At 41.3% G+C, this 25,985-nt stretch overlaps 1 protein-coding gene across 3 annotated transcripts in view; it reads left to right on the forward strand.

Moving 5' to 3' along the window:
• Positions 1 to 948: 948 nt before the first annotated feature.
• The window catches only part of CNOT10 (CCR4-NOT transcription complex subunit 10), a 65,166-nt gene continuing 40,129 nt past the window's right edge, over positions 949 to 25,985 (forward strand). For 2 of the 3 annotated variants that reach the window (XM_060110333.1, XM_060110334.1), the window contains exons 1-7: positions 949 to 1,231; positions 12,089 to 12,183; positions 13,093 to 13,254; positions 18,242 to 18,392; positions 20,850 to 20,992; positions 24,137 to 24,223; positions 24,778 to 24,861. In XM_060110333.1, the coding sequence (XP_059966316.1) occupies positions 1,210 to 1,231; positions 12,089 to 12,183; positions 13,093 to 13,254; positions 18,242 to 18,392; positions 20,850 to 20,992; positions 24,137 to 24,223; positions 24,778 to 24,861 (744 nt within the window). In that variant the 5' untranslated portion in view covers positions 949 to 1,209. The remainder of the gene's footprint in view (positions 1,232 to 12,088; positions 12,184 to 13,092; positions 13,255 to 18,241; positions 18,393 to 20,849; positions 20,993 to 24,136; positions 24,224 to 24,777; positions 24,862 to 25,985) is intronic. The other variant, XM_060110335.1, reaches the window with a different exon arrangement.

Below are 25,985 nucleotides of genomic sequence, written 5' to 3' on the forward strand. Positions count from 1 at the left end.
TCGATCCCTGGTCGGAGAGCTAAGATTCTGCGATTCTGCAAGCGGCGCAGCAGGGCGCAAAAAAAAAAAAAAAAAAAAAAAAGCCTAAGGAGACATGAATAATTTAATGTGGTACCTTGGACAAGATGCTGGAACAGAAAAGCGACATTGACTGAAAAAAGTTTTTTTCATTTTTTAAATGTTGAATTTAGTTAATAGTAATGTACCAACCAAAGTTGTTTCTTAGATGTGACGGATGTACCACAATAATGTAATAATTATTCAAGATGATCACAACAGGAGGAACTAGGTGAAGAGTATACAAGAACTCCATGTATCATTTTGCAATTTTCCTGTAAATCTAAAACCTCTAAAATAAAACGTTTCGTTTTGTTTTAAAACGGGGAATTCCAACTGTGCCTTCTCACAGAGCTGTGAGAAATCATTAAAAGTGTACCAGCCAGGGCTTCCCTGGTGGCGCAGTGGTTGAGAGTCCGCCTGCCGATGCAGGGGACGTGGGTTCGTGCCCCGGTCCGGGAAGATCCCACATGCTGCGGAGCAGCTGGGCCCGCGAGCCGTGGCCGCTGAACCTGCGCGTCCGGAGCCTGTGCTCCGCAACAGGAGAGGCCACAACAGTGAGAGGCCCACACACGGCAAAAAAAAAAAAAAAAGTGTACAAGCCAAATGCAAGGCTCAATGCTTACCACATAGATGTCAGGTGTAGTTACTGTGGTTTTATGTAAAATGACGGACAAGAGCTCGGATACTCGAGAATTCTAACCAGGATAAGCACACGGCGAAACTGCACCCAGCCCACCCAACACGCGCGCAGACGCGCGGGTGAGCGCACGTCCGGCCGGGCGCGCGCGCTCACGCCGCAGGGGGCGGTCCGCCGGGGACGCCAGCGTGGGGCGGGGCCAGCTGCAGTTCCCACGCCGGCCGCGGCCCCCGGAAGTAGTGTGTCAGGGGACGCGGCAGGACGGAAACCGTGCATGGCTGGAGGTAGTGGCGCCGCCCGGGGCGGAGACGCTGCTGCTGTTGCTAGACTACGCAAACTAGTCTTCGTCACTTCCTCAGCCCGCCGTCTGCCCACTCCCCAGGCCTTAACCCAGGGGCCCGGAGCCGGGGTGGGCTCAGGGTCGTCCTCCGAGGTCCAGGATAGCGGTCAGCCGGGCAGCTGGAGTGGAGGCCACGCCACCTGCGGGGAAGGACCCGAGCCGAGGCGGGAAGATGGCCGCAGACAAGCCTGCAGGTGAGGCGCCCGCGCCTCGCGCGCTGGGGCGGCGGGACCCGCGGGAGCGGGCAGACCCTATGCTGCGGTGGCGGGGCCCCGGGTGGGGACGAGGGGTGGGGACTCCGGGGAGACTCTAATTGGGGCGTGCATTTCTCTCCCCCATCCCCTCCCTCGGCCGTCGCTACTGTGAGTCTTTGGGCCCAAGGCCCGATAGTTTCTTACCAAGTGCAGTATGAAGCTGCTTCTGGCCGCCTTTGCCCGCCTCTCCGGAATATCTCTGGTTTAAAAAGCTTAAATCTAGGTGGCCGCTTCACAGACTTTTCGACTTCCCACTGAGGAAGGCAGAGCAAGGAAAGTTCACCCCGGAGATGCGGCTACCTTGATGCCCCCGGCTCGGGCTAGGACTCATCTGGGTGATTTCGGCCACATCAGCCTGCCTGTGGTCAGCGACGTCTTGTGTAATTAGCTTTGTAAAAACAACTTATTGAAATAGGCATAACATTATCGTGTATCACTTCGAGCTGTGCTCTCTATAATATCTTGCGTTTCGAACCTCTTTTCCCCTCAAGTTTAATCTCGACGATTTTCTTTATGGATTACTGCTCCATTCCTAGAATCTTCTCCATTGAGGAATATAAAATTCTTTCCTGCCTACTCTGGGACGGTCTGACGTATATTTCCTGTAAGAAAATAATGTTCTCTCTGGCATCCATCCAGGTTTTGTTGGAAGGAACTTAAATGACAGAGCTTAGAAGTGGTCAACAGTTAGACTTTTTACAGTAAAATTAATTTTTTTTAAAAAGGAAAAGAAAATCTCAATGTGCTCTAAGTTTTTTATTAGGTCCTGATCTCAATAACTGACGAACTTGATTTGAAATTAAAGTGAGCCAAGCCTAATACAGGTACAGATGAATGAAATTGTCAGAGCATCTCGTCAGTAATCTTACTAAGAAGAAAAACAAGAGAAAAGGTTTAGAAAGTGAGGCTAAACCTTTAGAGGGCGCTAGAGAATTTTAGGTAGACTGGTCAGGGAAAGCCTCTGGTGAGGTGATATTTGAGCAGACACCCCAATGAAATGAAGGGGTGAGCCATACTGAATGAGGAGGGATGGGTGGGAGAAAGTTCCAGGCAGGGAATAAGCATGGCCTATCCAAGGCTGGACCAAGAGGACCAACATATTCCATCTTAGTTTACGACATTGTCTCTCCCCCAGGTTTACCATTTCTATTCACCCGTACCATTGCACTTGCCTGGAATGACCTTTTTAGGCCTAAAACCTATGTCATTTTCAAGTCCTACCTCAGTCATAAAGCATTCTTCTACTTATTCATTCGTTCATAAAAATTGAGTGCCAGGCACTGCCTTGGATATTAAAGAAATGGATATGATACACTCCCTGCTTTTGAAGACCTGCTATTCAGTCTGTTAGAGTCAGCCCTATTATAGTGGCACTCCCATTTGGGAAGAGCTGTGTAATATATGTAGTAGAAGAATAAGGTCCAGAGTGATTTGGGGCCTATTTCTTTGATTGGTTTATGCTTATAGGCCACAATGTAGGAAATTTCCTACCTAGATAATAAGGTGGAATTTGTATTAAGTAGATGCGTGTTTAGTGTGGCCCCCATGAATCTCTCCACTCCTCCTCTCCATCCCCATTTCAAGTGCTGTTGTTCTGGCCTTTATCTCTCTCTTTTTTTTTTTTTTTTTTTTATTGGAGTATAGTTGCTTTACAATGTTGTGTTAGTTTCTGCTGTACAGCAAAGTGAATCAGCTATACGTATACATCTGGCCTTTATCTCTTGATGGGGTCTGTTTCACATTGAGCATCCTTCTGAATGGTTTTGTCTCTTCCTATCCAGTCCATTCTCACTGCTGCATTTTCACTTTATTTCTAAAACACTATTTACCATTCCTTGCCTATAAACTTTCTAAGACTGTGCCATTTTTTGTGCATCAGAGCCTCACTCCTTAATGTCATTTGTGAGGCTCTTTACAGTCTTTTTCCATCTGATACTTCTATATCATCACATCTAGCTCTTCACACCAGAAATGATTCTTAGAAAGTATCATGTTCTTTTGAGTTTCTGAGCGGTAACGCCCTTCTTTCTCTTCTGTATCTGGTGAACATGCTTCTCATTCAAAATCTAGTTTATATGCTGCTTCAACTACAAGCTCCTGAGCCCAAGACCCTTTTCATGGAGCTTGTTCTTCATTAGGTAAGAAAGAGGCCCATGAAAGGACTTAAGAAGGTAAGTGGCCTGATCACACTGACTGTGGTAGAGAATGGATTTTTTTTTTTTTTTTTTTGGCCTCACCTCTTGGCCTTTAGATCTTAGTTCCTCGATCAGGGATCAAACCTGTGCCCCCTGCAGTGGAAGCGTGTAGTCTTAACCACTGGACCACCAGTGAAGTCCAAGGATGGATTTAAATGAAACAAGACTAGAAGCTCAGAAACTAGCTGAGACCATCTAATGTTGTGATATTAATTTATCCATTAAATATTCACCAATAGCCTGCTCTGCCAGACACTGCGAAGTCTCTGTCCATGAGGAGCTTGTAATGTAGTATGAAAGGCAGATAAACGTAAACAAAGTAAGAAGTAATTCAGATTTCAAGCTGTGATAAATATTGTGAAGAAAAGAAAAAACGAGTAAAAGGATAGAGGATAACTGAGAGCAGGGACCCTACTTTGAGTGGATTGGTTAGAGAAGGAAGGGCTCTCTTAGAGGTGACATTTGAACAGTGTCCTTGCTCCTTGGGAAAGGTTCTGAGTTAAGCCTCAGTTTCTTCATTTGTAAAATGGGGGTCCTAATAATCTTCTTATTTATTCCTAATAGCTTTCTAATTTATTTACCTCCCCAGGTTACAGCTTGTGAGGATCAGCTGAGGTGAGGTGTATGTTTTAGCCCACATCCTCTGGGAAGTAGAACTCGATTAAGGTGTTCACTTTTTGGAAGGTGCAAGCCCAGGATAGTGAAGGTGAGGGAGAGAAGGAAGGCAAAGGAAGATGAACTACACTACAGCCCTAGCTACTGTTCCACCGTGACCTGTGAAGAGACGTAGCAGGTCATTTGCATATGGGACTTCTCTGTAAGGTTTTCGAGGAGAAATTACACTTCAGAATAGTCCATATGAGAGAGAAAGAAGGGATGATTTATTTGTCCAGCTTTCTCCCATTTCCTGTTTCCAGTTGGTCAAGACTCACCTCCTGGAGAATTAATTTACCTGTGCTTCTAGGTTACGTGGCTTCTTAGTGATTGATCAGCCAGCAGTTCTCACACCCTGATTTGTATTTCAACCAAATCATAAAGGGAGGGGGTTCCCATCCGCCCTGATCCCATCCTCCCTTTGTGATTCAAAGATAAACATTGAAGGGGCAGTTGAAAGTTCCAAGGTTCGTGTCCCTATGTAACATAAAAGTGGTGTGAAACACCAGCAATATTTTAGGGTGATTTATTTGACTTTACTTTTGATAGTTATTTGAAAGGAGAAAGTGGCTGGAGTTAGGATGCAAAATCCTAGATTTGAATTTATCTGAGAATTTGGACTATGAGGATGGCAGTAGTAGGCTTAATAGGAAAAGGTTGATGACATTATGAATATGGGAAAGACAAGACCAGATGAGTAATATGAAATCGGGAGAAGAGTACTTGAAGATGGCTTTGAAATTTTGAGCCAGGATGACTGTAAAAATGGTAGGAAGGGGCTTCCCTGGTGGCGCAGTGGTTGAGAGTCCGCCTGCCGATGCAGGGGACACAGGTTTGTGCCCCGGTCCGGGAGGATCCCACATGCCGTGGAGCGGCTGGGCCCGTGAGCCATGGCTGCTGAGCCTGCGCGTCCGGAGCCTGTGCTCCGCAACGGGAGAGGCCGCAACAGTGAGAGGCCCGCGTACCGCAAAAAAAAAAAAAAAAAAGTTTTAAGGTTGTAGTTAAAATGAAATATATTAAATTATTTAAGGTAGTTATAATTTTGTTTGAAGGTGTAAGTGAAATCAAACATTCATCACAGCCCTTTAAAATGAAAACTCCAGATAGAGTAAGATGTCGACGTTGAATGTAAAAGTTTGAGGAAAATCTAGTCATTTTGAACTTGTAAATTGATAAGTGTTAATATTTGAAAACTAGAGTAAATCTCTTCTCCATGCATAAAAACTACTCTCAGATATGAAAATAAAAACAGTCATCAGCACTGGTAGCGTTCTGCTTTGCCTGTCTTTCCCAAAGTGTGCTGATATTCTTGAAGTTTGGTATTCTGTTCTTTGTTTCTGCACTGCTGGACAGGGTGCTCAAGTCTATAGCATTGCTGGTTACATGTTAGTCCTCTGAGCTGTGGAGAAATCGGCCATCGTATGTAGGGCTTTGCTAAGGCAGGTGTACTTGGTCATGTGATAGAAAACCACACGTGAGGTGTGTGAACCTTAGCTGGATGGTGGCTTTAGTAAACCTGAATTCTTTTTCTTTGAAATGGCATCCTCATTTAAACTTTTCCTTCACAAAGGCATCAACACTATTTTGCGAGAGTAGCAGTAGATTTCCTTAGGCCTGCATTTCTGTTACTTTGGGGAAATTTTTCTTTTCTTGAACATCATTGGAGCTGTATTTTGAAAAGTGTAGCTTGTGTGGAAGATCCTCCAATCAGATTTTTTTTAAAATAAATTTATTTGTTTTATTTATTTATTTTTGGCTGTGTTGGGTCTTCCTTGCTGTGCATGGGCTTTCTCTAGTTGCAGCAAGAAGGGGCTACTCTTCATTGTGGTGTGTGGGCTTCTCATTGCAGTGGCTTCTCTTGTTGTGGAGCATGGGCTGTAGGCGCGTGGGCTTCAGTAGTTGTGGCTCACAGGCTCAGCAGTCGTGGCTCACGGGCTCAGTAGTCGTGGCTCACGGGCTCTAGAGCGCAGGCTCAGTAGTTGTGACGCACGGGCCTAGTTGCTCCCCAGCACATGAGATCTTCCCAGACCAGGGCTCAAACCCATGTACCCCGCATTGGCAGGTGGATTCTTAACCACTGCCACCAGGGAAGCCCCTCCAATCAAATTTGAATTAACATTCTGTGTTGGAATGTGTCTGGGCTTTCCATTAACTGACTTTTTCCAGTTTTGGAAAAGCAATGTGTTTCTTTTCTACTTAGTTTAAACCTAATTGTTTGGTTAGAAATGAAGCCTGTTGGCTTAAAAAGCGTCAAAGTCTGTGCGCCGAAGAGCTCTGTTCGCCTAGATGGTCAGCCCTGTTCATTAGGCCAGAGTAGAAGGAAGGTCAGGCTTATGGATGAATGGTCATATACTCTTTTTTTTTTTTTTTTTTTCTTTTTGCGGTATGTGGGCCTCTCACTGTTGTGGCCTCCCCAGCTGCGGAGCACAGGCTCCGGATGCGCAGGCCCAGCGGCCATGGCTCACGGGCCCAGCCGCTCCGCGGCATATGGGATCCTCCCAGACCGGGGCACGAACCCGTATCCCCTGCATCGGCAGGCGGACTCTTAACCACTGCGCCACCAGGGAGGCCCCATATACTCTTTCAGTTGGCAATAGAGACTATTTTTGGACAAATAAAGACACGTTGTGGAATTATGTGCAGCCTCTTTCTGGTAAGAAGTCAGTAGTTACCAAGAAAATGAATGTTTTAAAGACTGATTGTGAAAATAATACCTGTTCCTTGCAGAAAACTTGAAAAGCGCAGAAAGATAAGGAAAATAGGAATAGTAATCCTATTGGAGTGGAGTTTTTTTCCCCTAGTTTTATCTTGAAGTAAAAGAATGTAGGTAAAATAATAGCTGGTTAACATGTAAAAGGCTGTTTACTGAGCTCAGTTCTCTAAAATGTCTATTTCAGAGACTCTTAGAGTCTAGCTCATCCTTAGAGTCTAGCTTATTAAAGTTGGCTTCTTTCCTTATTTGGAAGATTTTAGGAGACTTTTACAGTTCCTAGAGAATAATGATAGCAGTGGCCACATAAGCCAATCTGCTTCTGGTGGAAAGCAGAAGCTTAAACTCTTCAGCGCCTTGGTGAATTGTTGGGTGTTTCCCTCTGCCTTGTATTTATAATCACAATTTATAAATGACAGTTGGGCCAAGAAGTCCCATTAAAGAATGTCATCTAATTTAGAGAGGCTATATTTTAGAAGAAGCTATGGAGATAACTTGATGGCAAACTAAGAATTTTGGGCATTTGGTTTAAATTTAGTGTACTTCTTTATGAGGGGAGATAAAGTTTTTAAACTCTTTAGGTTTCCTAAAAAATTTCAAAGAATTTACGTTCATTGTTAAAATTTTACGGTGAATATACCTAGAGTTGAGGTTCTGTCTCAATCTAAACTCATACCTGGCTTTCTGGGGTCCTGAAATCCTGTGTCCCCATTTTTACACATTTTAAAGAAAATGGTCCTTACTGTTATCGTGCACCTGAAAGTTTTGCAAAGCAAGTGTATTGTGTAAACAGTTGAGTTAACAGTAACTCACTGTTATTGGCTTTCTAAAGAAAAAGCTGTTTGACAGGGTCCTCTTAAACCAATGAGCTCTCTCACTGGTTTAAACTATTAAACTGTTAGTTTAAACTATTAGTTTTTGTCCTCCCTGTTACGAATCAATTCTTATTTATTTGTATGCAAAAGTGGAAATGAAATACTAATTTATCTAACTTTAATTATCAGAGGTAACACTTCTAATAAACCCCAATGCCAGGGACTTCACTGGTGGTCCAGTGGTAAAGAATCCGTCCTGCAATGCAAGGGACGCAGGTTTGATCCCTGGTCAGGGAACTAAGATCCCACATGCTGCGGGGCAACTAAGCCCATGCGCCGTAACTACTGAGGTGGCACACCTCAACCAGAGAGCCTGCGTGCCTCAAACTACAGAGTGCTCATGCTCTGGAGCCCACGCGCCACAACTACAGAGCTCATGCACCCTAGAGGCCGTGCACCACAACTAGAGAAGAGAAAACCCGCACACCACAACTAGAGAGGAGCTCACGTGCTGCAGTGAAAAGATCCCACATGCCACAATAAAGATCTCGCATGCTGCAACTGAGACCCAACGCAGGCAAAAATAAAAATAAATAAATAAATAAATAAATAAAATATTTAAAAAACCCACTGTGAATAAAATTTACCTCTAAAAAAACAAAAACACCCCAAAAAACCCCAAATACCAGAATACCGTTTTTTTTGTAGGGCAGATCTAAGTCTTAGATAAGTTCACTTAAGCACAAGTTATATTTTGTTTTTAAGTGTAAGTGGTGATTCTCAAGAGTATTGTAATAATAGGGGTTTTGCAGTGATCTGTGGAGCTGTTCACACTAAATCTAATTTCATTGTTTATTTGTATGTTTAAAGTGCAGAAATAAGTATTTTATTAAAAAAAACAAACAGGGGCTTCCCTGGTGGCACAGTGGTTGAGAATCTGCCTGCCAATGCAGGGGACAGGGGTTCGAGCCCTGGTCTGGGAAGATCCCACATGCCGCGGAGCAACTAGCCCCGTGAGCCGCAATTACTGAGCCTGCGCGTCTGGAGCCTGTGCTCCGCAACAAGAAAGGCCGCGATAGTCAGAGGCCTGCGCACCGCAATGAGGAGTGGCCCCCACTTGCCGCAACTAGAGAAAGCCCTCGCACAGAAACGAAGACCCAACACAGCCAAAAATAAATAAATAAAATTTAAAAAACAAACAAACAAACAAAAAACCACAATGGAATCCTTAGTTGTTCTGTCAAAGGAAAGGGGGAAGGAAGCTCATATTTAGTTAAGAGAGTTAGATGGTCAAGGGGAGACCAGACTGAAGATGTGACTGATTCCAAGACGTATGTTTTCATTATACCATGATGTCATCTTGACAGAGGGAAATTGGGGGTCTTTGCTTACTGCTTATATGTGCCAGGCCAGGGCTTCCCAAAGTCAGCTCTACTGAGGGCTCATTCGTTGAAATGATCCTGGAAAACAGGTTTCTAGGCAGTTATCAAAAAATGCTCACATCATAAGTGTACATACAGTTTAATGAATTCTCACACACCCAGAAGCACCCCCCACTCTCCACCCCATGCATCTTGCAGTCACTAGACTCCTGGAGGTAACCCCTTATCTGAATTCTAAAACCTTGTATTAGTTTTAGGCAGGCATTTAAAACTAAAACTTAAAAAAAAAAAGTAACCCATGTAAATTATAAAAATTTAAACAAGTGTTGTCAAATGCAAGTTTATGTGCCTGAAGCACAGTGAGGCCAAACAAACCAAAATGTCAGAGTTTGGAGCAGGGAAAGGTTTACTGCAGGGCCAAGCAAGGAGATTGGGTGGCTTGTATTTAAAAAACCCAAACTCCCTGATGGTTTTTGGAAAAAAGTTTTTAATAGGCAAAATTTGGGGTGAGGGCTGCAGGGTGTGTGGCTTTCTTCTGATTGGTTGGTAGTGAGGTAACAAGGTGGTGTCCAGGAATCTTGTGCTCAGCCTGAAGTTACTATCCTCCACCTGTGTGGGGGCCTTAGTTCCTGCAGAAGAACTCAAGAGATGTGTTATATATATTCCTTGAGGAGGAACCAGTACTCTGCACTATTGTTTCTTGACTGCTCCACCTTTGTTTCTGCATTCCCTCCCTTCTCTAATTACTGTTTGAATCTGCCCTTTGGTACTCAGGAAAGGTCTAGGAGCCTGAAGCTTTTTTCTACAAAGAAGAAAATGGGGTGGGAGGGGTGTTTGGAAGGGTTTTTCTATTCAGGAGGGCCCCACAGACAGGGTCCTGCTCAGTTTCACGATTGAGAAGAATAGGAAGGGAAGTAAAATCTCTCCCTCTTCCATCCCACTCCCTGAAGGTAATCACCGAGTTTGATGTATATCCTTCCAAAGTTTATTCTGTACATATTCAGAAGTACATATCTATGTATATATCTTTACAAAACATGAAGTTCAGTTGTATAATACTGTTTTCAGGACTTCCCTGGTGGCGCAGTGGTTAAGAATCCACCTGCCGGGCTTCCCTGGTGGCGCAGTGGTTAAGAGTCTGCCTGCCAATGCAGGGGACACGGCTTCGAGCCCTGGTCTAGGAAGATCCCACATGCCGCGGAGCAACTAAGCCCGTGTGCCACAACTGCTGAGCTGCGCTCTAGAGTCCGTGAGCCTCAACTACTGAAGCCCTCACGCCTAGAGCCTGTGCTCCACAGCAAGAGAAGCCACTGCAATGAGAAGCCCGCGCACCTCAATGAAGAGTAGCCCACGCTCGCCACAACTAGAGAAAGCCCGTGCGCAGCAACAAAGACCCAACTCAGCCAAAAATAAATAAATAAGGAAGGAAGGAAGGAATCTACCTGCCAATGCAGGGGACACGGGTTCGATCCCTGGTCCGGGAAGATCCCACATGCCGCGGAGCAACTAAACCCGTGCACCACAGCTACTGAGCCCGCTAGCCACAACTACTGAGCCCACGCTCCTAGAGTCCATGCCCCACAACAAGAGAAGCTACTGCAATGAGAAGCCCGCACACCGCAATGAAGAGTAGCCCCCACTTCCCGCAACTAGAGAAAGCCTGCCTGCAGCAACGAAGACCCAATGCAGCCAAAAATTAATTAATTAAAAAAAAAACTGTTTGCAATCTGTTCCTTTAAGATGTTGAAGATATTTTTCCATGTCAACACATGTAGGCTCAACTTCTTTAGCAGTTGTTTAGTGTGCCATTGTATTCCTATACCATGCTTCAGTTAGCAATTTTTTTTAAATTGGAATATATAGTTAGCAATTTCTTAACTGAGGGATATTTAAGGATATCTCTAGTTGTGTTATTTCTAGACATTCACTTTTATAAATAGTGCTGCAGTGAGCATCTTTGTGTATTTGTAGAGTGAATACCTAGAAGTGGGATTGTTTGGTCAAGGCTATTTATATAGACAGGTATTGGCAATTCCTCACCAGGATTGTCTTAACCAGTTTACGCTCAGACCCAACAGGTGTTGTCCTTGAGTAGTTTAAGACTTGGTTCAGCTGAGATTTTTATGTTTATTTTTTAAATTTAAAAAATCTAATTTTTAAAAGAGTAAATTGGGTAGAAATTGTGAATATTAGAATGTACATTGACAGTTCTGTTAAGGAAGCTTTAAAAAAAATTTTTTTTTTTGGCTGTGTCGGGTGTTAGTTGCAGCACACAGGATCTTTTCATCGTGGTGCACGGCCTCTTTGTTGGGCGCATGGGCTTCTCTCTAGTTGTGGCATGCAGGCTTCTCTAGTTGTGGCACACGGGCTCCAGAGCGTGTGGGTTCAGTAGTTGCAGCGTATGGGCTCTCTAGTTGTGGGGTGCGGGCTTAGTTGCCCTGCAGCATGTGAGATCTTAGTTCCCCAACCAGGGATTGAACCCATGTTCCCTGCATTGGAAGGCAGTTTCTTAACCACTGGACCACCAGGGAAGTCCCAAGGAAGCTTTTTAAATGTATTAATCTTGGCTTTTGGATTTCTTTGCCTGGAAATTACCTATGAGTTCTTATCAATGTAGTTTTCTCATTGTTAAATGTTGCTGTGTTCCAACTGGATTATAAACTTTTTGAAGGCATTGTATATGTATTTATAATCTCCTTGTGTCTGCAGGGCCTGGCATATTTTCTTGAATATGTAGGATTTTTGGTATATGGCTGGGGGACAGATCTAATATTTTTAAGAGAACACAATATTCTCAGCCTGAATGACCTGACGGACAGAGCTGTAATCCTTACATAAGGATTTCCACAGCAAAAGGAAACATTTCTTAAGTTTTCGAAGGAATGGCTTCTTCCTCACTTATGACACTAATAGCCATTGTGGTTGAGAGAGGTCTAACTTTGGCAACTTCATTAGGAAGAAGACAATTAAGAAGAAAACTAGGGACACATTCACTGCATTACTGTTATTTCTAAAGAACTATAAAACTTGTGTGTTTGCAGATCAGGGATCAGAGAAACATGAAGGGACAGGTCAGTCCTCTGGGATCACTGATCAAGAGAAGGAGTTGTCCACCAGTGCTTTCCAGGCTTTCACAGTAAGAAGTGGTTTCTCTTAATCTGTTCCATTTTTAGTAACTGTCAAGCATGAATATTTTCACAGTGAATTTTTTAATTTATAATTTTTGTTCTGTACTAATTCAAGAGTTTTAAGTTTATAGAGTAGGTTTAGGTTTAAAATTTTTTTTTAATTATAGAGTTTAAATATGGTGAAAGGAATGGGAGTAATTTGAGCCATTTCCAAATTTTTGTGTTTCCATAAACATATTTTAACTGTCATAATGTTGTTTTTAAGTCTCTTAAATTTAGATTTGTAAATATGTGAGTCAGTCTTTTCATTTTACTGCTCTCTTCAGTTCTCTTCCTTGACTGTACTTTAAAATGGAACCCCAAAAGTTTATTGTCAAAACTTTAACTTCTCTGACATTAAACGATATGAAAGAAAACATTATTTGATTATCAAGTTACATACATGTAAGTGGAAGAACTTGATACTTGGGTATTCCAAGCATACTAGAAATTAAAATTTGGAGTAATTAATCATATTACCTTTCTTGGCTAGCCTTGGCTATTATACCTTGCTAGCAATATGTACTAATATATATTATATCTAATTATAATATATATTATATATAGGTATATTACATACCCATATATGTGTGTGTGTGTGTGTCTTGTAGATATAATGCACATGTATCACTGTTAGAGTTTCATTCTTAGGAAATAAATATCCACAATTTTTTTTTCAGTTTTATTGAGATATAATTGACATATCACAGTTTCTTAATTGGCATGACTCTTACTTCAACTAGTGACTTTAATTAGTATATTTAGGGGAATTATATCTGTCTTTGTAAGAATTTTTAAGTAAAGATCAATGAAATATATTTGGAAATGAATGTATAGTTCTTAAAGTTGGTGTGTAATTTTGTTTGTTTTTGTTTTAGGCTGGAAATTATGATGTCTGTCTGCAACATCTTGCCTGCCTACAAGATATAAACAAAGACGATTATAAAATAATTTTGAATACAGCAGTAGCTGAGTTTTTCAAAAGTAACCAGACAACAACAGATAGTTTAAGACAGACACTTAACCAGCTGAAGAATCAGGTGATACATAAATGAATTTCATTATAAAAATATTGTGGTGCTGTCTAGATTGTGAAATAAAGTTAGTTAAGTAAAATTAATTTCACTTCCTATCTGATATTAATAGCATAATTTCTAATATAAAACATTTGTTGGTATTAATTTTATTTGTATAAAATTCTTATTCCAGGAAATGAAAGGTATGTTGTGTGATTTTATTTTCTATTGGTTTTTTTTTTTTGGCTGCATTGGGTCTTTGTTGCTGCGCACAGGCTTTCTCTAGTTGAGGCAAGCGGGGGCTACTCTTTGTTGAGGTGCACAGGCTTCTCATTGTCGTGGCTTCTCTTGTTGCAGAGCACAGGCTTTAGGTGCTCAGGCTTCAGTAGTTGTGGCACATGGGCTCAGTAGTTGTGGCTTGCGGGCTCTAGAATGCAGGCTCAGTAGTTGTGGCGCATGGGCTTAGTTGCTCCGCGGCACGTGCAATCTTCCCAGACCAGGGCTCAAACCCGTGTCCTCTGCATTGGCAGGCGGATTCTTAACCACTGCGCCACCAGGGAAGTCTTTCTATGGGGTTTTGAACTTGAACAGAATAAGCTAATACACAAAATTTGAATGAGCTTTGGAGTTTTGAGAAAGAATTAAAATAGAAATATATGAGAAGAGTAGCTGCCGAGATTTTATCTTATTTATAACTGCAAAGATCTGATCATTAATAATAGTGTCAAACTGTTTTAGCATTTCGGATTAGGAGATGATTAACTGATCAAATAGAAGATATTCTGATTTATATATGGTTTGGGACTTGCCTTGGTCATTGGGCATAACAGCATCGCAAGGGTAGACCTTTGATATTCAAGAGGGCTAATAGCAGACCTTTAGTGCTTACTGTGTAACAAGACCTTACGTAACTAAGAACCTCGTATAGGACATCTCACTTATTCTTCCCAGTAGTCCTGTGAAGTAGCTACTATATTTTTTCTCATTTTACAGATGGGAAAGCTGAGGTACAGATGGCTTGGATAAATTGTCGAAAGACACAAAGCTTTTAAGTAATAAGAGCTACATGAACCCAGTTCTGTTTGTGTTTTTAGTTACTGCTTCATGCTGTACAAGGTCTTGAGACCTTTTTGAGCCCCCGTCCTGGATTCAAGAGTACCACCATACTGTGGAAGCATTACCTAAAATGTGACATGGTTAGAAATAAGAGACCCCTTCAGGCTCTTCATGACTTTATAGGAGTAAAGTAATTTTTCAACCCTATTAAAATTCATCAATGAAAAGGAGAATAATAGCCAACATTTATTAAATGGTTATTACTTGATTCCATATTTCATATTAAGTGCTTTTTATGTCATATCTCATATAATCCTCACATTCAACCCTTGTGGTAGGTATTTGTTATCTCAATTTTTATTTTTTTTTATATTGTATTTATTTATTTGGCTGCATTGGGTCTTAGTTGTGGCATGCAGGATCTTGGTTGCAGTATGCGGGATCTTTCCTTGCGGCACACAGGCTTTCTACTTGCAGCACATGGGCTCTCTAGTTGTGGTGCACAGGCTCCAGAGCACGCGGCTTCAGTAGTTGCAGCGTGAGGTTTTAGTTGCCCCTCGGCATGTGGGATATTAGTTTCCCGACCAGGGATCGAACCCGTTTCCCTTGCACTGGAAGGCTGATTCTTAACCAGTGGACCAGCAGGGAAGTCCCCTATCTCAATTTTAAACTGAGGTTTAGAGGGCCTACTAATTTTAATTTTTACAGCTAGGAAGGGGAGAAGCAGGATTTGAACCAGACCTTCTGACTCTTGAGCCTCTTCTCATAACTGCCTCAGTCTTTGTAAATGTGTATGTCATCACATTACATCATTGCTCTAGTCTTATTAACCATGATTTATCTGGAGCTCCAGAATCAAAGGAAAGATGATGTTTGCTGATGTCTAGTACTTGTGCCCTACAACCCCATAGACAGTTTATTGCAGGGGACATTAATTTGGGCTTTGAGTACAAGTTCATCCTGAAAACTTTTTTTAGAATAAGAGGCTCCTGGGGACTTCCCTGGTGGCACAGTGGTTAAGAATCCGCCTGCCAGTGTAGGGGACACGGGTTCGATCCCTGGTCCAGGAAGATCCCACATCCCGCAGAGCAAGTAAGCCCGTGTGCCACAACTACTGAGCCTGCTCTGTAGAGCCAGAGAGCCACAACTTACTAAGCCCGTGTGCCACAACTACTGAAGCCCATGCACCTAGAGCCCATGCTCCACTATAAGAGAAGCCACCACAATGAGAAGCCCATGCACCGCAACGAAGAGTAGCCCCCGCTTGCCGCAACTAGAGAAACCCTGCACGCAGCAATGGAGACCCAGTGCGTCCAAAAATAAATAAAATAATTAATTAGTTAAAAAAAAATAAAGAATAAGAGGCTCCTGCAAACTTCCTGTTAAGCCAAGACAACTGTTTTTTGAAATCCTTTCATCAGCCTTTCTTCTTTTTTTTTTTTAATTTTTGGCTGCATTTGTTGCTGCTTGTGGGCTTTCTCCAGTTGCACCAGGCGGGGGCTACTCTTTGTTGTGGTGTGCGGGCTTCTCATTGCGGTGGCTTCTCTTGTTGTGGAGCACAGGCTCTAGGCATGTGGCCTCAGTAGTTGTGGCACATGGGCTTAGTTGCTCCGCGGCATGTGGGATCTTCCTGGACCAGGGATCAAACCTGTGTCCCCTGCATGGGCAGGCGAATTCTTAACCACTGCACCACCAGGGAAGTCCCAGCCTTTATTCTTAATAAGATTTGTTCAGTAACTAACACACACACACACACACACAACCCCAGTGCCTTCCAACTCTCTTGAGTTTCCTACAAGTGTTTGTACTTGTGTCTCCTTGCTTTCTGTAAATCATACTTCTGTTCAGTAACATGTTCTGGGCATAATGACACACCTTGTCAATCTATTCCACTTTCAGTGACTTTTTATCTCATTTAGTGAGTAGTTTTTGTTCTGGCTGGAGCAATTACTAGATTATTTTGGTGAATAAGTTCAACCTTTGCTGAAACCAAAACTCCTTAATTTGTCCAAAACCCCTTTTTCTCGCTGAGAATTATCCCTTTCTTAGCTTATTCTCTCTTCATTGCATAACTACCTAGAAGTGTTATCTTTCTTTGGAAATTGAGTTTTCTCTATTTAAAGAGACTATTTTTAATCACTTGAAGATAGAGACTTGATAAGTGAAAATTATAAAGACCCCAAACTCATTGAGATGCACATGCTATTAGCTAGCTAGGACCAATTGTTAACAATTGAACCCTCCTGTCAGGCTCACCACATGGGTGATTGAAATCTGCAGAAGTCTGATTACAAATCACTATGTATCATGAACTTTCTGTTTCTTATCATTAGCTAGACCAAGGTTGTTAAGTCCCTGTACAGTTGAACCTGGAGGTCCACGGGGGTTTGATTCCGGGACCCCCCCCACCGTGGTAGCAAAATCCACAGTTCAAGTCCCTTATATAAAATGGCATAATATTTTTTTTTTTTTGCGGTATGTGGGCCTCTCACTGCTGTGGCCTCCCCCATTGCGGAGCACAGGCTCCGGACGCGCAGGCTCAGCGGCCATGGCTCACGGGCCCAGCCGCTCCGCGGCATATGGGATCCTCCCAGACCGGGGCACGAACCCGTATCCCCTGCATCGGCAGGCGGACTCTCAACCACTTGCGCCACCAGGGAGGCCCCAAATGGCATAATATTTTGATATAACCTACACGCATCTTCCTATCTTCCTGTATACTTTAAATCATCTCTAGATTATTTATAATACCTAATACAATGTAAATGCTATGTAAATAGTTGCCAGCGCACAGCAAATTCAAATTTTGCTTTTAGGAACTTTATGGAATTTTTTCCCCCAAGTGTTTTCAATCTGTGGTTGGTTGAATCCACAGATGTGGAACCTGTGGATACAGAGGGCCAACTGCATGTCAAAATTCCACTGCTTAATTTAGGAAAATGTCAGTCTTAGAATTAATTACTTAACATTCCTCATTAATTTATTGCCGTCTTTGTGGTGGCAAAGAAAGATAAATTTTAATACAGGTAGAATTCCATTTTAATGTGTTCCATGGGATTACAGAATGGTTGTAAAACTTGATAAAAATTTAAAAGCCTGTTACAGAAAGTGGGTATACAGATAGTCATTAGCTTTAAAATGCTAAGTGTTGTGACTTTTCTTCTTTTGGTATTGGATGTGGATGTTAGGGTTCTAGTAAAGCCATTAAAAGCTGATTTTCACCACCATGTGTGACAAAGTGTATTTTTGTTGTTCATTACTTTGAAAAATCTTTTTTTTTTAATTGTGAGAATAAAACCTGAACATAATAGGAAAATCAGAAAATATACTTTCTAGCCATATGACCTCAGGCAAGATAATTAAGCTATTTTTCGCTTGTTTCCTTATTTATAAAAAGGAAATGATAATATCTATGTCCTTGAGGTATGAGAAGGATTAAATGAGGTATTCTCTGTAAAGGGTTTAATGTAGCAGGCCTGGCACATAGTTAAATAGTATTATTTGTTAATGTTTAAATTTACTTTGGTTTTTACAAAATGGAATCAAGCTTATTATATGTACCTCATAACATCCTCATAGGAAAGGTCGTTTTGAGTTTTGCCCACTCCCTATGTAGCCTCTTGCTACGTGAGGCTGGAAAGTGGGAATCCAACTCAGAAGCCACACTGGCTTTTAGAAAGCATTGAGGATACCTTCACAGTGGCAAGGAAGAGACTCGCCTTGCCTTGGGCGAGGTACTTAATAAAGTCCCATCAGAATGTTTTACTTAGCAGAATTTTATATGAATGAAATAATTTTTAGTATGTGAGAGTAATTAAAATCTAGAGGTCCTATTAAAAATGTGGAAAATTTTAGAGTAAGAAATGTTGGCCTGTGTTCCTGTTTATTCATTTAGATTCTTTCACTTTTGCTCTTTAGTACTGTTAGAACATAATCCCTGTTGATTGTTTAATAGGTGCACTCGGCCGTTGAAGAAATGGATGGATTAGATGATGTTGAAAACAGTATGTTGTATTACAATCAAGCAGTCATCCTGTATCATCTCCGGCAGTATACAGAAGCCATATCCATTGGTGAAAAACTTTATCAGTTCATAGAACCTTTTGGTATGTTATCTGTCAAATCAGAAATTTGCCTATCTTCTCATACCTGTGAAGGTCTCTGATACTTTTATCTAGATAATAACCTGAATCAGAATTACATGTGAGTGTTCAAAGAAAGAAAACAAGCTGTGTCGAGTTTTCTTAATGGTTAGAAAAAATAAAAATTATATCACTTTTAGATGAATCCAGGTTTTCCTTTAATATCCCAGTTACCCCCACCCCAGTTTTTGATGATAACCGTTAGAAATGCTATTTCTAATTGAAAAGATTTACTGATTTTTTTTCTTTGATGTTTAAACACTACCTCAGTGTACTTGATCCTTTCTTTCTTAAGTAGTGTATTAAGGAAGGAGTGTTTTGGAATGTTAGGGGACAATGTAGTATTTTATTTTGTATATTGCCTAATTGAAATTTTTGTGGGTAATCATAGAGTAGATAGTATAGAACACAATTAGCTTTTTTGTTAACTAGCTTACAATTACTAACCTCAAGTGAGAGTAGTAAGACAAGTAAGGGCAAAGAAAGGAGAGGGAGCAAATAAAGCAGCAAAGCTGGACCCAGGAAATGTTTGAGGGGGCCGTTGGTTTCCAGCCTGCAAGCAATCAGATTTCAATTTTCTTTTTCTCCATGGCTCCTTTCTTTTAAATTCAAAACACTGGGGCGAATTCCTGATTTATAAACCCCTTATTGCTGTTATGGTCACCACGGGACGGGTGGTGGTCTGTACTTGCTCTGGTGCTTTGGGAAGGTCCCAGGGTCCCTTGTGCTGACGGCTGGCTGGAGAGCTCTCACTGTGGCTCCAGGGAGACCTTTTCTGGGTGCTCTTCTGCCCCTCAGCCCTGAGGGTGCAGTGGCTGACAGACTAGGCAGGAGACATCAGTGGTGAAGGATTGTGTGCTAGAGACCAGTTCCTTTCCCCTGTAAAGCTGGAAATCAGTTATACTTCTAGGATGGCACAGATGTGCTTTTGCTAGAAAGCTGGTTTTTAGAATTTCCAGAACAGTTAATGAAATGAAGTTCATCTTTACTATGGCTGAGCAGAATATAGCAACCAACTAGTCAGTTTTTAGATCCACTTTTCCTCCTTCTTTGAAAACCTTTTTTTTTTTTAAACTTTATTACTTGGCTCTTCATACAACGTAAATTTATTGAGCATACCCTATGGAGCAGACACTGTTCTAGGGTCTGAAGATAATACAGTGAATGAAAGAGAAAGTCTTTACCCTCATTAAGCTTATGTTCTAATGGCAGAAAGAGGCAATACGATAAATACATATGGCGAGGTAGTTAAATGCTACAAAGAAAGGCTAAAATTGGGTAAGAGAATTGACTGGGGATGTTATTTTTAGATAAGGTAATTGAGGAAGGCCTGGGATAAGACAGTATTTGAGAGAGGCTTGAATGAAGAGAAGAGGTGAGCCATGCAGCTGGGGGAAAGCATCACAGCCAGAGGTAATAGTGCGTGCAGAGGCCCTGTGGTGAGCGTGGTCCTGGCACGTGAGAGGAGCAGCAGGAGTGCTGTGGTGACTGGAGCGAGGTGGGAGCACAGGGTTAGCATTTTAGCCTAGGGAAGGACTCACTCTTTTTCAGGTGTGGTGGGCAGCCCTTGGAGATGTGTGACCTTTGCACGTCAACTGCACTGACTTTAGTTCTAAATGGATTCTACTCTGACTGCTGTGTAAGAGCGAGAATGGAATCAGGAAGACTTGTTAGGAGGCTCTTAAGGGCTTTTGAAATGTTCAGTTCTTGATTATAGCAGCCTTCTTTTAGACCCTTTCCATTTATCTTCTCTTTTGAAAGGAAAGGAAAATACTGTTATGTCATATACCAGATTAACCCTCCTCTCTTCGCTGGGCTCTTCTTCCTTTGAAGTTCTTGTCTTTATATTTTCCTCTTGGCTGTTTCAATTTTCTGGTATACTCCAGTCCACACCTTGTTTCTTTTGTGTCTGTAATCACCCTGTTTCTTTTCCTCATCTCTGTGCCTAGAAAGGAAGTCTTTTTCCTAGAGTCATAGACCTTTTTAGAGTTAGAAGGAACCTCAGGGGATTGCCTGGTCCACCCCCTGCCTTCAGGCATGTGAAGTATTCTCCCCATTTTACAGGTCAGCCAGCTGAGGTCTAAGTAGTTAAGTGATGTGCAGAGGCTGCACATCTATTAAGTAGCCAAGCAGGCACTGGAACTAGGGTTTCCTTCCATCTAAAGTAACACTCCTCATTTCATGTGCTGGTATTTGGTAGATATCTTGCCAAAGGAATTTCAGACAGTAGAATCCCTGATATGAGAGGCCTTGAGATGCCTAATAGAATGACATTGTCACTTCCATCCACAGCTCTAGGTAATAAACATTCCTTTAAGTCAAGACTCAGGCTTTGCTTTTAGAGCTTTTCTGTGGGGAATGGTCTGAGATACTTGCTTCACTTTGGATTGTGACTTTTCTTTTCATGTTTTTTCCCCCCAGAAGAAAAATTTGCCCAAGCAGTGTGTTTTTTGCTCGTAGACCTGTATATATTAACCTACCAAGCTGAGAAAGCTTTACATCTTCTTGCTGTTCTAGAAAAAATGATTTCACAGGGCAACAATAACAAAAATGGAAAGAATGAGGTGAGTGTTCTGAGGTGATCAGACTAAAGTGTAAAGTATGATTAATATTTATGGTTATTAAATATTATTTTAACAGCTTCATTAAAATATAATTTACATACACAAAATTTATCATTTTAAAGTGTACCATTCAGTGGTTTTTAGTATACTCACAGAATTGTGCAACCATTACCACTATATAATTTCATCACTCAGGAAAGAAACCCTGTACCTGTTAGCAGTGATTCCCTTTCCCTCCTTCCCTCAGCCTCTGGCCACCACTAGTTTACTTTTCTATCTCTGTGGATTTGCCTCTTGTGGACGTTTCATATAAATGCAGTCATACACTATGTGACCTTTTGTGATTGGCCTCTGGTATATTATTTTCAGTTTACCATGTGTAGCCTGTAGCATTCCCTTTTCATGTATTTCATTCCTTTTTATGGCCAAATAATATTCCGTTATGTAGATATGCCACATTTTTTAATCCATTCATCAGCTGATGAATGTTGGGTTGTTTTGCTCTTTTGTGTGTTACAAGTAATGCTTCTATGAACACTGATGTACAAATTTTTGTGGGGGCATATGTTTTCAATTCTCTTGGGTGTGTATTTAAGAGTGGAATTGCTGGATCATTTGGTAACTCTATGTTTAATTTTCGGAGGAACTACCAGACTGTTTTCCAAAGTAGCTGCACTATTTTATATTCCTACCAGCAACTTTTGAGGGTTCCAGTTTCTCCACATTCTCACTAGCCCTTACCCGTCTTTTAAAAATTGTAACCATCCGTGGGCCTCCCTGGTGGCGCAGTGGTTGAGAGTCCGCCTGCCGATGCAGGGGACACGGGTTCGTGCCCCGATCCCAGAGGATCCCACATGCCGCGGAGCGGCTGGGCCCGCGAGCCATGGCCGCGGGGCCTGTGTGTCCGGAGCCTGTGCTCCGCAACGGGAGAGGCCACGGCAGTGAGAGGCCCGCGTACAGCAAAAAAAAAAAAAAAAAAAAAAAACAAAAATTGTAACCATCCTAATGGGTATGAAGTAGTACCTCATAATAGTTTTGATTTCCCTAATGACCAAGGATATATGTTCACATCTTTTCATGTGTGAGATATTAGTTTTACAGAACGTGAAGATTAGAATGAAGACAACAAAATTCCATAATCTGGGAAAATTTCATCATTAAAGTTCTTCAAAAAGAGGACATATTTATTACAATTAAGCTTCACCACGTTCTGGAGACACTTGGTGTAAATTAAGAATACATCTTCGTTCTTGTGTTTTTCATTTTGCTTATGCTTCTGGCCGCCAAGGGATGATCCTTCTTTCTTCCTCTTCCTGCTTCTTTGTTGAAAAAGGAGTGTTTGTAGAAAACAGATTATCAATACATTTCTTTCTGCCTGTATAAGTTCTTGAGGTTTAAAAATAAACATTTAGCATTACTTTTTACAAGTGTGTGTATCTGAGAGTTCAGTTAAATAATCTTAGCATTATTCCCAAACACTGTTGTGTAGTAAAATATTTCATTTTTATATTCAGTACTTGTAATAGTTGATGAAATATAACTCATTTCAGCAGATGCTGTGTGCTCTATGAGGTGGTACTAAGGTGACAAAAATGAAAACACTGCAGCTGTTGCTTTTCAAGGAACTCACGTCTGTGGGAAGAGAAAGATGGAGCAAAATCTGTTCATGACAAGGAGGAAGGAGGTTAGGGAACGTTTCAGAGCAGTTTGGATGTTTGATTTGAGCCTTGAAAGATGTAACAGTTCAACAAGTCAGAAGAGGAAAGATGGAGCAGGATGACCATCCTGGTAGAGTAGAGAGTACAGAAGGAGTGAGAGTGGTGTGTGGGAGGATTTCTGGTAATCTGACCTGGGGAGTACCTGAGGAATGTGATGGAGATCATTGGGGTGAGATTGGCAGCTCAAATATGGGTCAGATCGTGAAGGACTTTGAATACCTTGCTAGGTATTTAGGGTATGATGTTGTTGGCAGTGTTGATACCAGAGAAAGTTTTGTTTTGTTTTGTTTTTTAATTTATTTACTTATTCGGCTGCGCCGGGTCTTAGTTGTGGCACTCATTATCTTCGTTGCTGCATGCAAATTCCTAGTTGTAGCATGTGGGATCTAGTTCCCTGACCAGGGATAGAACCCAGGCACCCTGCATTGGGAGTGTGGAGTCTTAGCCACTGGACCAGCAGGGAAGTCCCCAGAGAAAGTTTTTAAAGAGGGAATGACATGATCTATTGTGGGTTGCAGAAAGACAATCTGAGTTCTGACCAAGTAATATCCAGGCTTTTTTTTTTTTTTTTTAATATATTTATTTATTTATTTTTGGCTGCATTGGGTCTTCGTTGCTGCGCTCGGGCTTTCTCCAGTTGCGGCGAACGGGGGCTTCTCTTTGTTGCAGTGCTTGGGCTTCTCACTGAGGTGGCTTCTCTTGTTGCGGAGCATGGGCTCTAGAACACGCGGGCTTCAGTAGTTGTGGCACGCAGGCTCTAGAGCACAGGCTCAGCAGTTGTGACACACAGGCTTAGTTGCTCCACCGCATGTGGGATCTTCCCAGACCAGGGATCGAACCTGTGTCCCCTGCATTGGCAGGCGGATTCTTAACCACTGTGCCACCAGGGAAGTCCAATATCCAGGCTTTTTAAACCCAGCCCATCACTATACTAAACTATGAGCCTCTTATAAGTAGAGTTTCTTGTCACCCACTCCAAACTATTTTTTTTTAATTTATTGGAGTATAGTTGCTTTACAATGTTGTGTTAGTTTCTGCTGTACTGTAAAGTGAATCAGTTATACGTGTACATATATATCCACTCTTTTTTAGATTTCCTTCCCATTTAGGTCACCACAGAGCATTGAGTAGCGTTCCCTGTGCTAAACAGTAGGTTCTCATTAGTTATCTGTTTTATATATAGTGGTGTATATATGTCAATCCCAGTCTCCCAATTCCTCCCACCCCCCCGTTCCCTGCTTGGTAACCATAAGTTTGTTCTCTACATCTGTGAGCCGCTCCAAACAATTAAACCTGAATCTCTGGGACCTGGGATTCCGAATTTTGAAAATGTTCTCTAGGTGATTCAGATTAGCTCACTTGGAAATCAGTGATTTCAATTATGGTCAAAAATAATTTTGATTAACTTTGTTTCACCACCCTACAGACTGGTAATAACAGCAACAAAGATGGGTCTAATCATAAAGCTGAAAGTGGAGCTCTAATAGAAGCTGCGAAGTCAAAGATACATCAGGTAGTATAAATTTTAAGAGAAGTTATATGTGACATGTATTTACTAGTAGTTATGAATGATGAAGAATGTGATAGATCATTGAGAGCAGTAAATAATTCAAGGCATGTATGTTTATTTGGCTTTGAAGTATTACAGTTTAGAAGCACATTTATCCTTCTAAATATATTTTGCTCAAGATGATAATGCAATGTCATTTCTTTTACTTCTCTATAGAAAATTGAGAGAAATGGCCTGGGAATGTATTGGATGATAAAAATCGGTTTGTAGAATTTTAAAATTCATTGTTAGTTAGCCATATGCAGTTAAGAATTAATAGGATTTTTGCTTGGAACTTAGTTATAAATTTCATCCTGCCATGTTTTAGTTTTTAAAAGTATATTCCAAGAGTACAATAAAAATAGATTATTTAAGATAATTTTAAACTCGCTTTTGCAAGTAACTGGTATAACTGTTGTGGACAGATTGGGTTTAATTTTCTTAACTAGAAAGTAGAATTGCTTCAGCATCTGTAAATCCACTACAGTTCCTACATACTAACGTTTTTCCTTTGACAGTATAAAGTAAGAGCGTATATCCAAATGAAGTCCCTGAAGGCATGCAAAAGGGAAATCAAGTCTGTCATGAACACAGCTGGGAATGTAAGTTTCTTCTTGAGTTTTCTCTTTTTTTTTCAATTAGCAGCTTTTATGTCCTAAATTTTCTTATTTGGACAATAGGTATTTTCAGTTTTAAATAATTTATCACAGTCTATTATAGTGTATATATACTGCCAGCTGTAACCCTTTATACTGAGTTGTGAAGTAGTTATCATACTGTGTCTATAATTTAACATCGTACTTTTCTCACTTAAAATTATAACAAGCATTTCCCTTTGGTATATAGCCTTCAAAACCACCATTTTGAATAGCTGTCCAGAATTCTTTGAGTGGTTTATCACAATTCACTTAAACACTTACTGTTATTAGACACTTCAGGATTTTTTTAGATTATACTCAAAACATTTATTGAAGATAAACAGTTTGGTTGTAGCCCAAACCTGCCCCTTCCAAATGATCTTTGGCTTGACAATACCTTCAGTTTGATTAGTGCCAGAGTACCTGAGTTATAATTACTCCTTCATTTCCCTCCACCCCATCCCTCCACTAATAAGTAATTTTTTTAAAGACAGTAGAGGGAAGAGACAGATATGTTTAGGAAAACTGTTAATTGAAAGTGCGAAATCATAAAGAGATACGGTTTATAGAAGGAATAGTTCAGGAAAATTGACTCTAGAAATCTCAGGCAGGATCCAGATTGGCCACTGGGTCAGTTTTACTCAAGTGATTTTTGAGAACAGTTGTTGCCTAGACCTGAAGGGTAGACTTGAGGCTAAGAGGGAAAGGCTTAAGTATAAGTAGCCAGCCAGCCGTTATCAAACCTTTTTTGGGAGAAAAGACATGATTCCCTTCCTTAAAGGATGCCATCGTCAGAGGGGAGAGACAAACAGGAAAATAAATAATTGTTAGTCATACCCAAATCAGGGAAAACTTCAGGAGGAAGTTTTAGGAGAAGCAAAAGGTGGTCTGTGATCTAAAGCATGATTTTTGTAACAGCAAGATTAGCCCTTGAAAATAAGGAATTCTGTTAGGGAATTTTTCCATTCATAAAATGACACTTTTTTCCCCCACTTGGAAAAGCATTTGATTATCTGTACTTCTTTGGGTTCTAATGGAGGTGTATTTATATCCTAAAAAATAAGGGAGATCACCAGTCTCTATAATAA

The sequence above is a fragment of the Mesoplodon densirostris genome, chromosome 10 (assembly GCF_025265405.1).
Source record: "Mesoplodon densirostris isolate mMesDen1 chromosome 10, mMesDen1 primary haplotype, whole genome shotgun sequence".
In the NCBI taxonomy this organism is placed as follows: domain Eukaryota; kingdom Metazoa; phylum Chordata; class Mammalia; order Artiodactyla; family Ziphiidae; genus Mesoplodon; species Mesoplodon densirostris.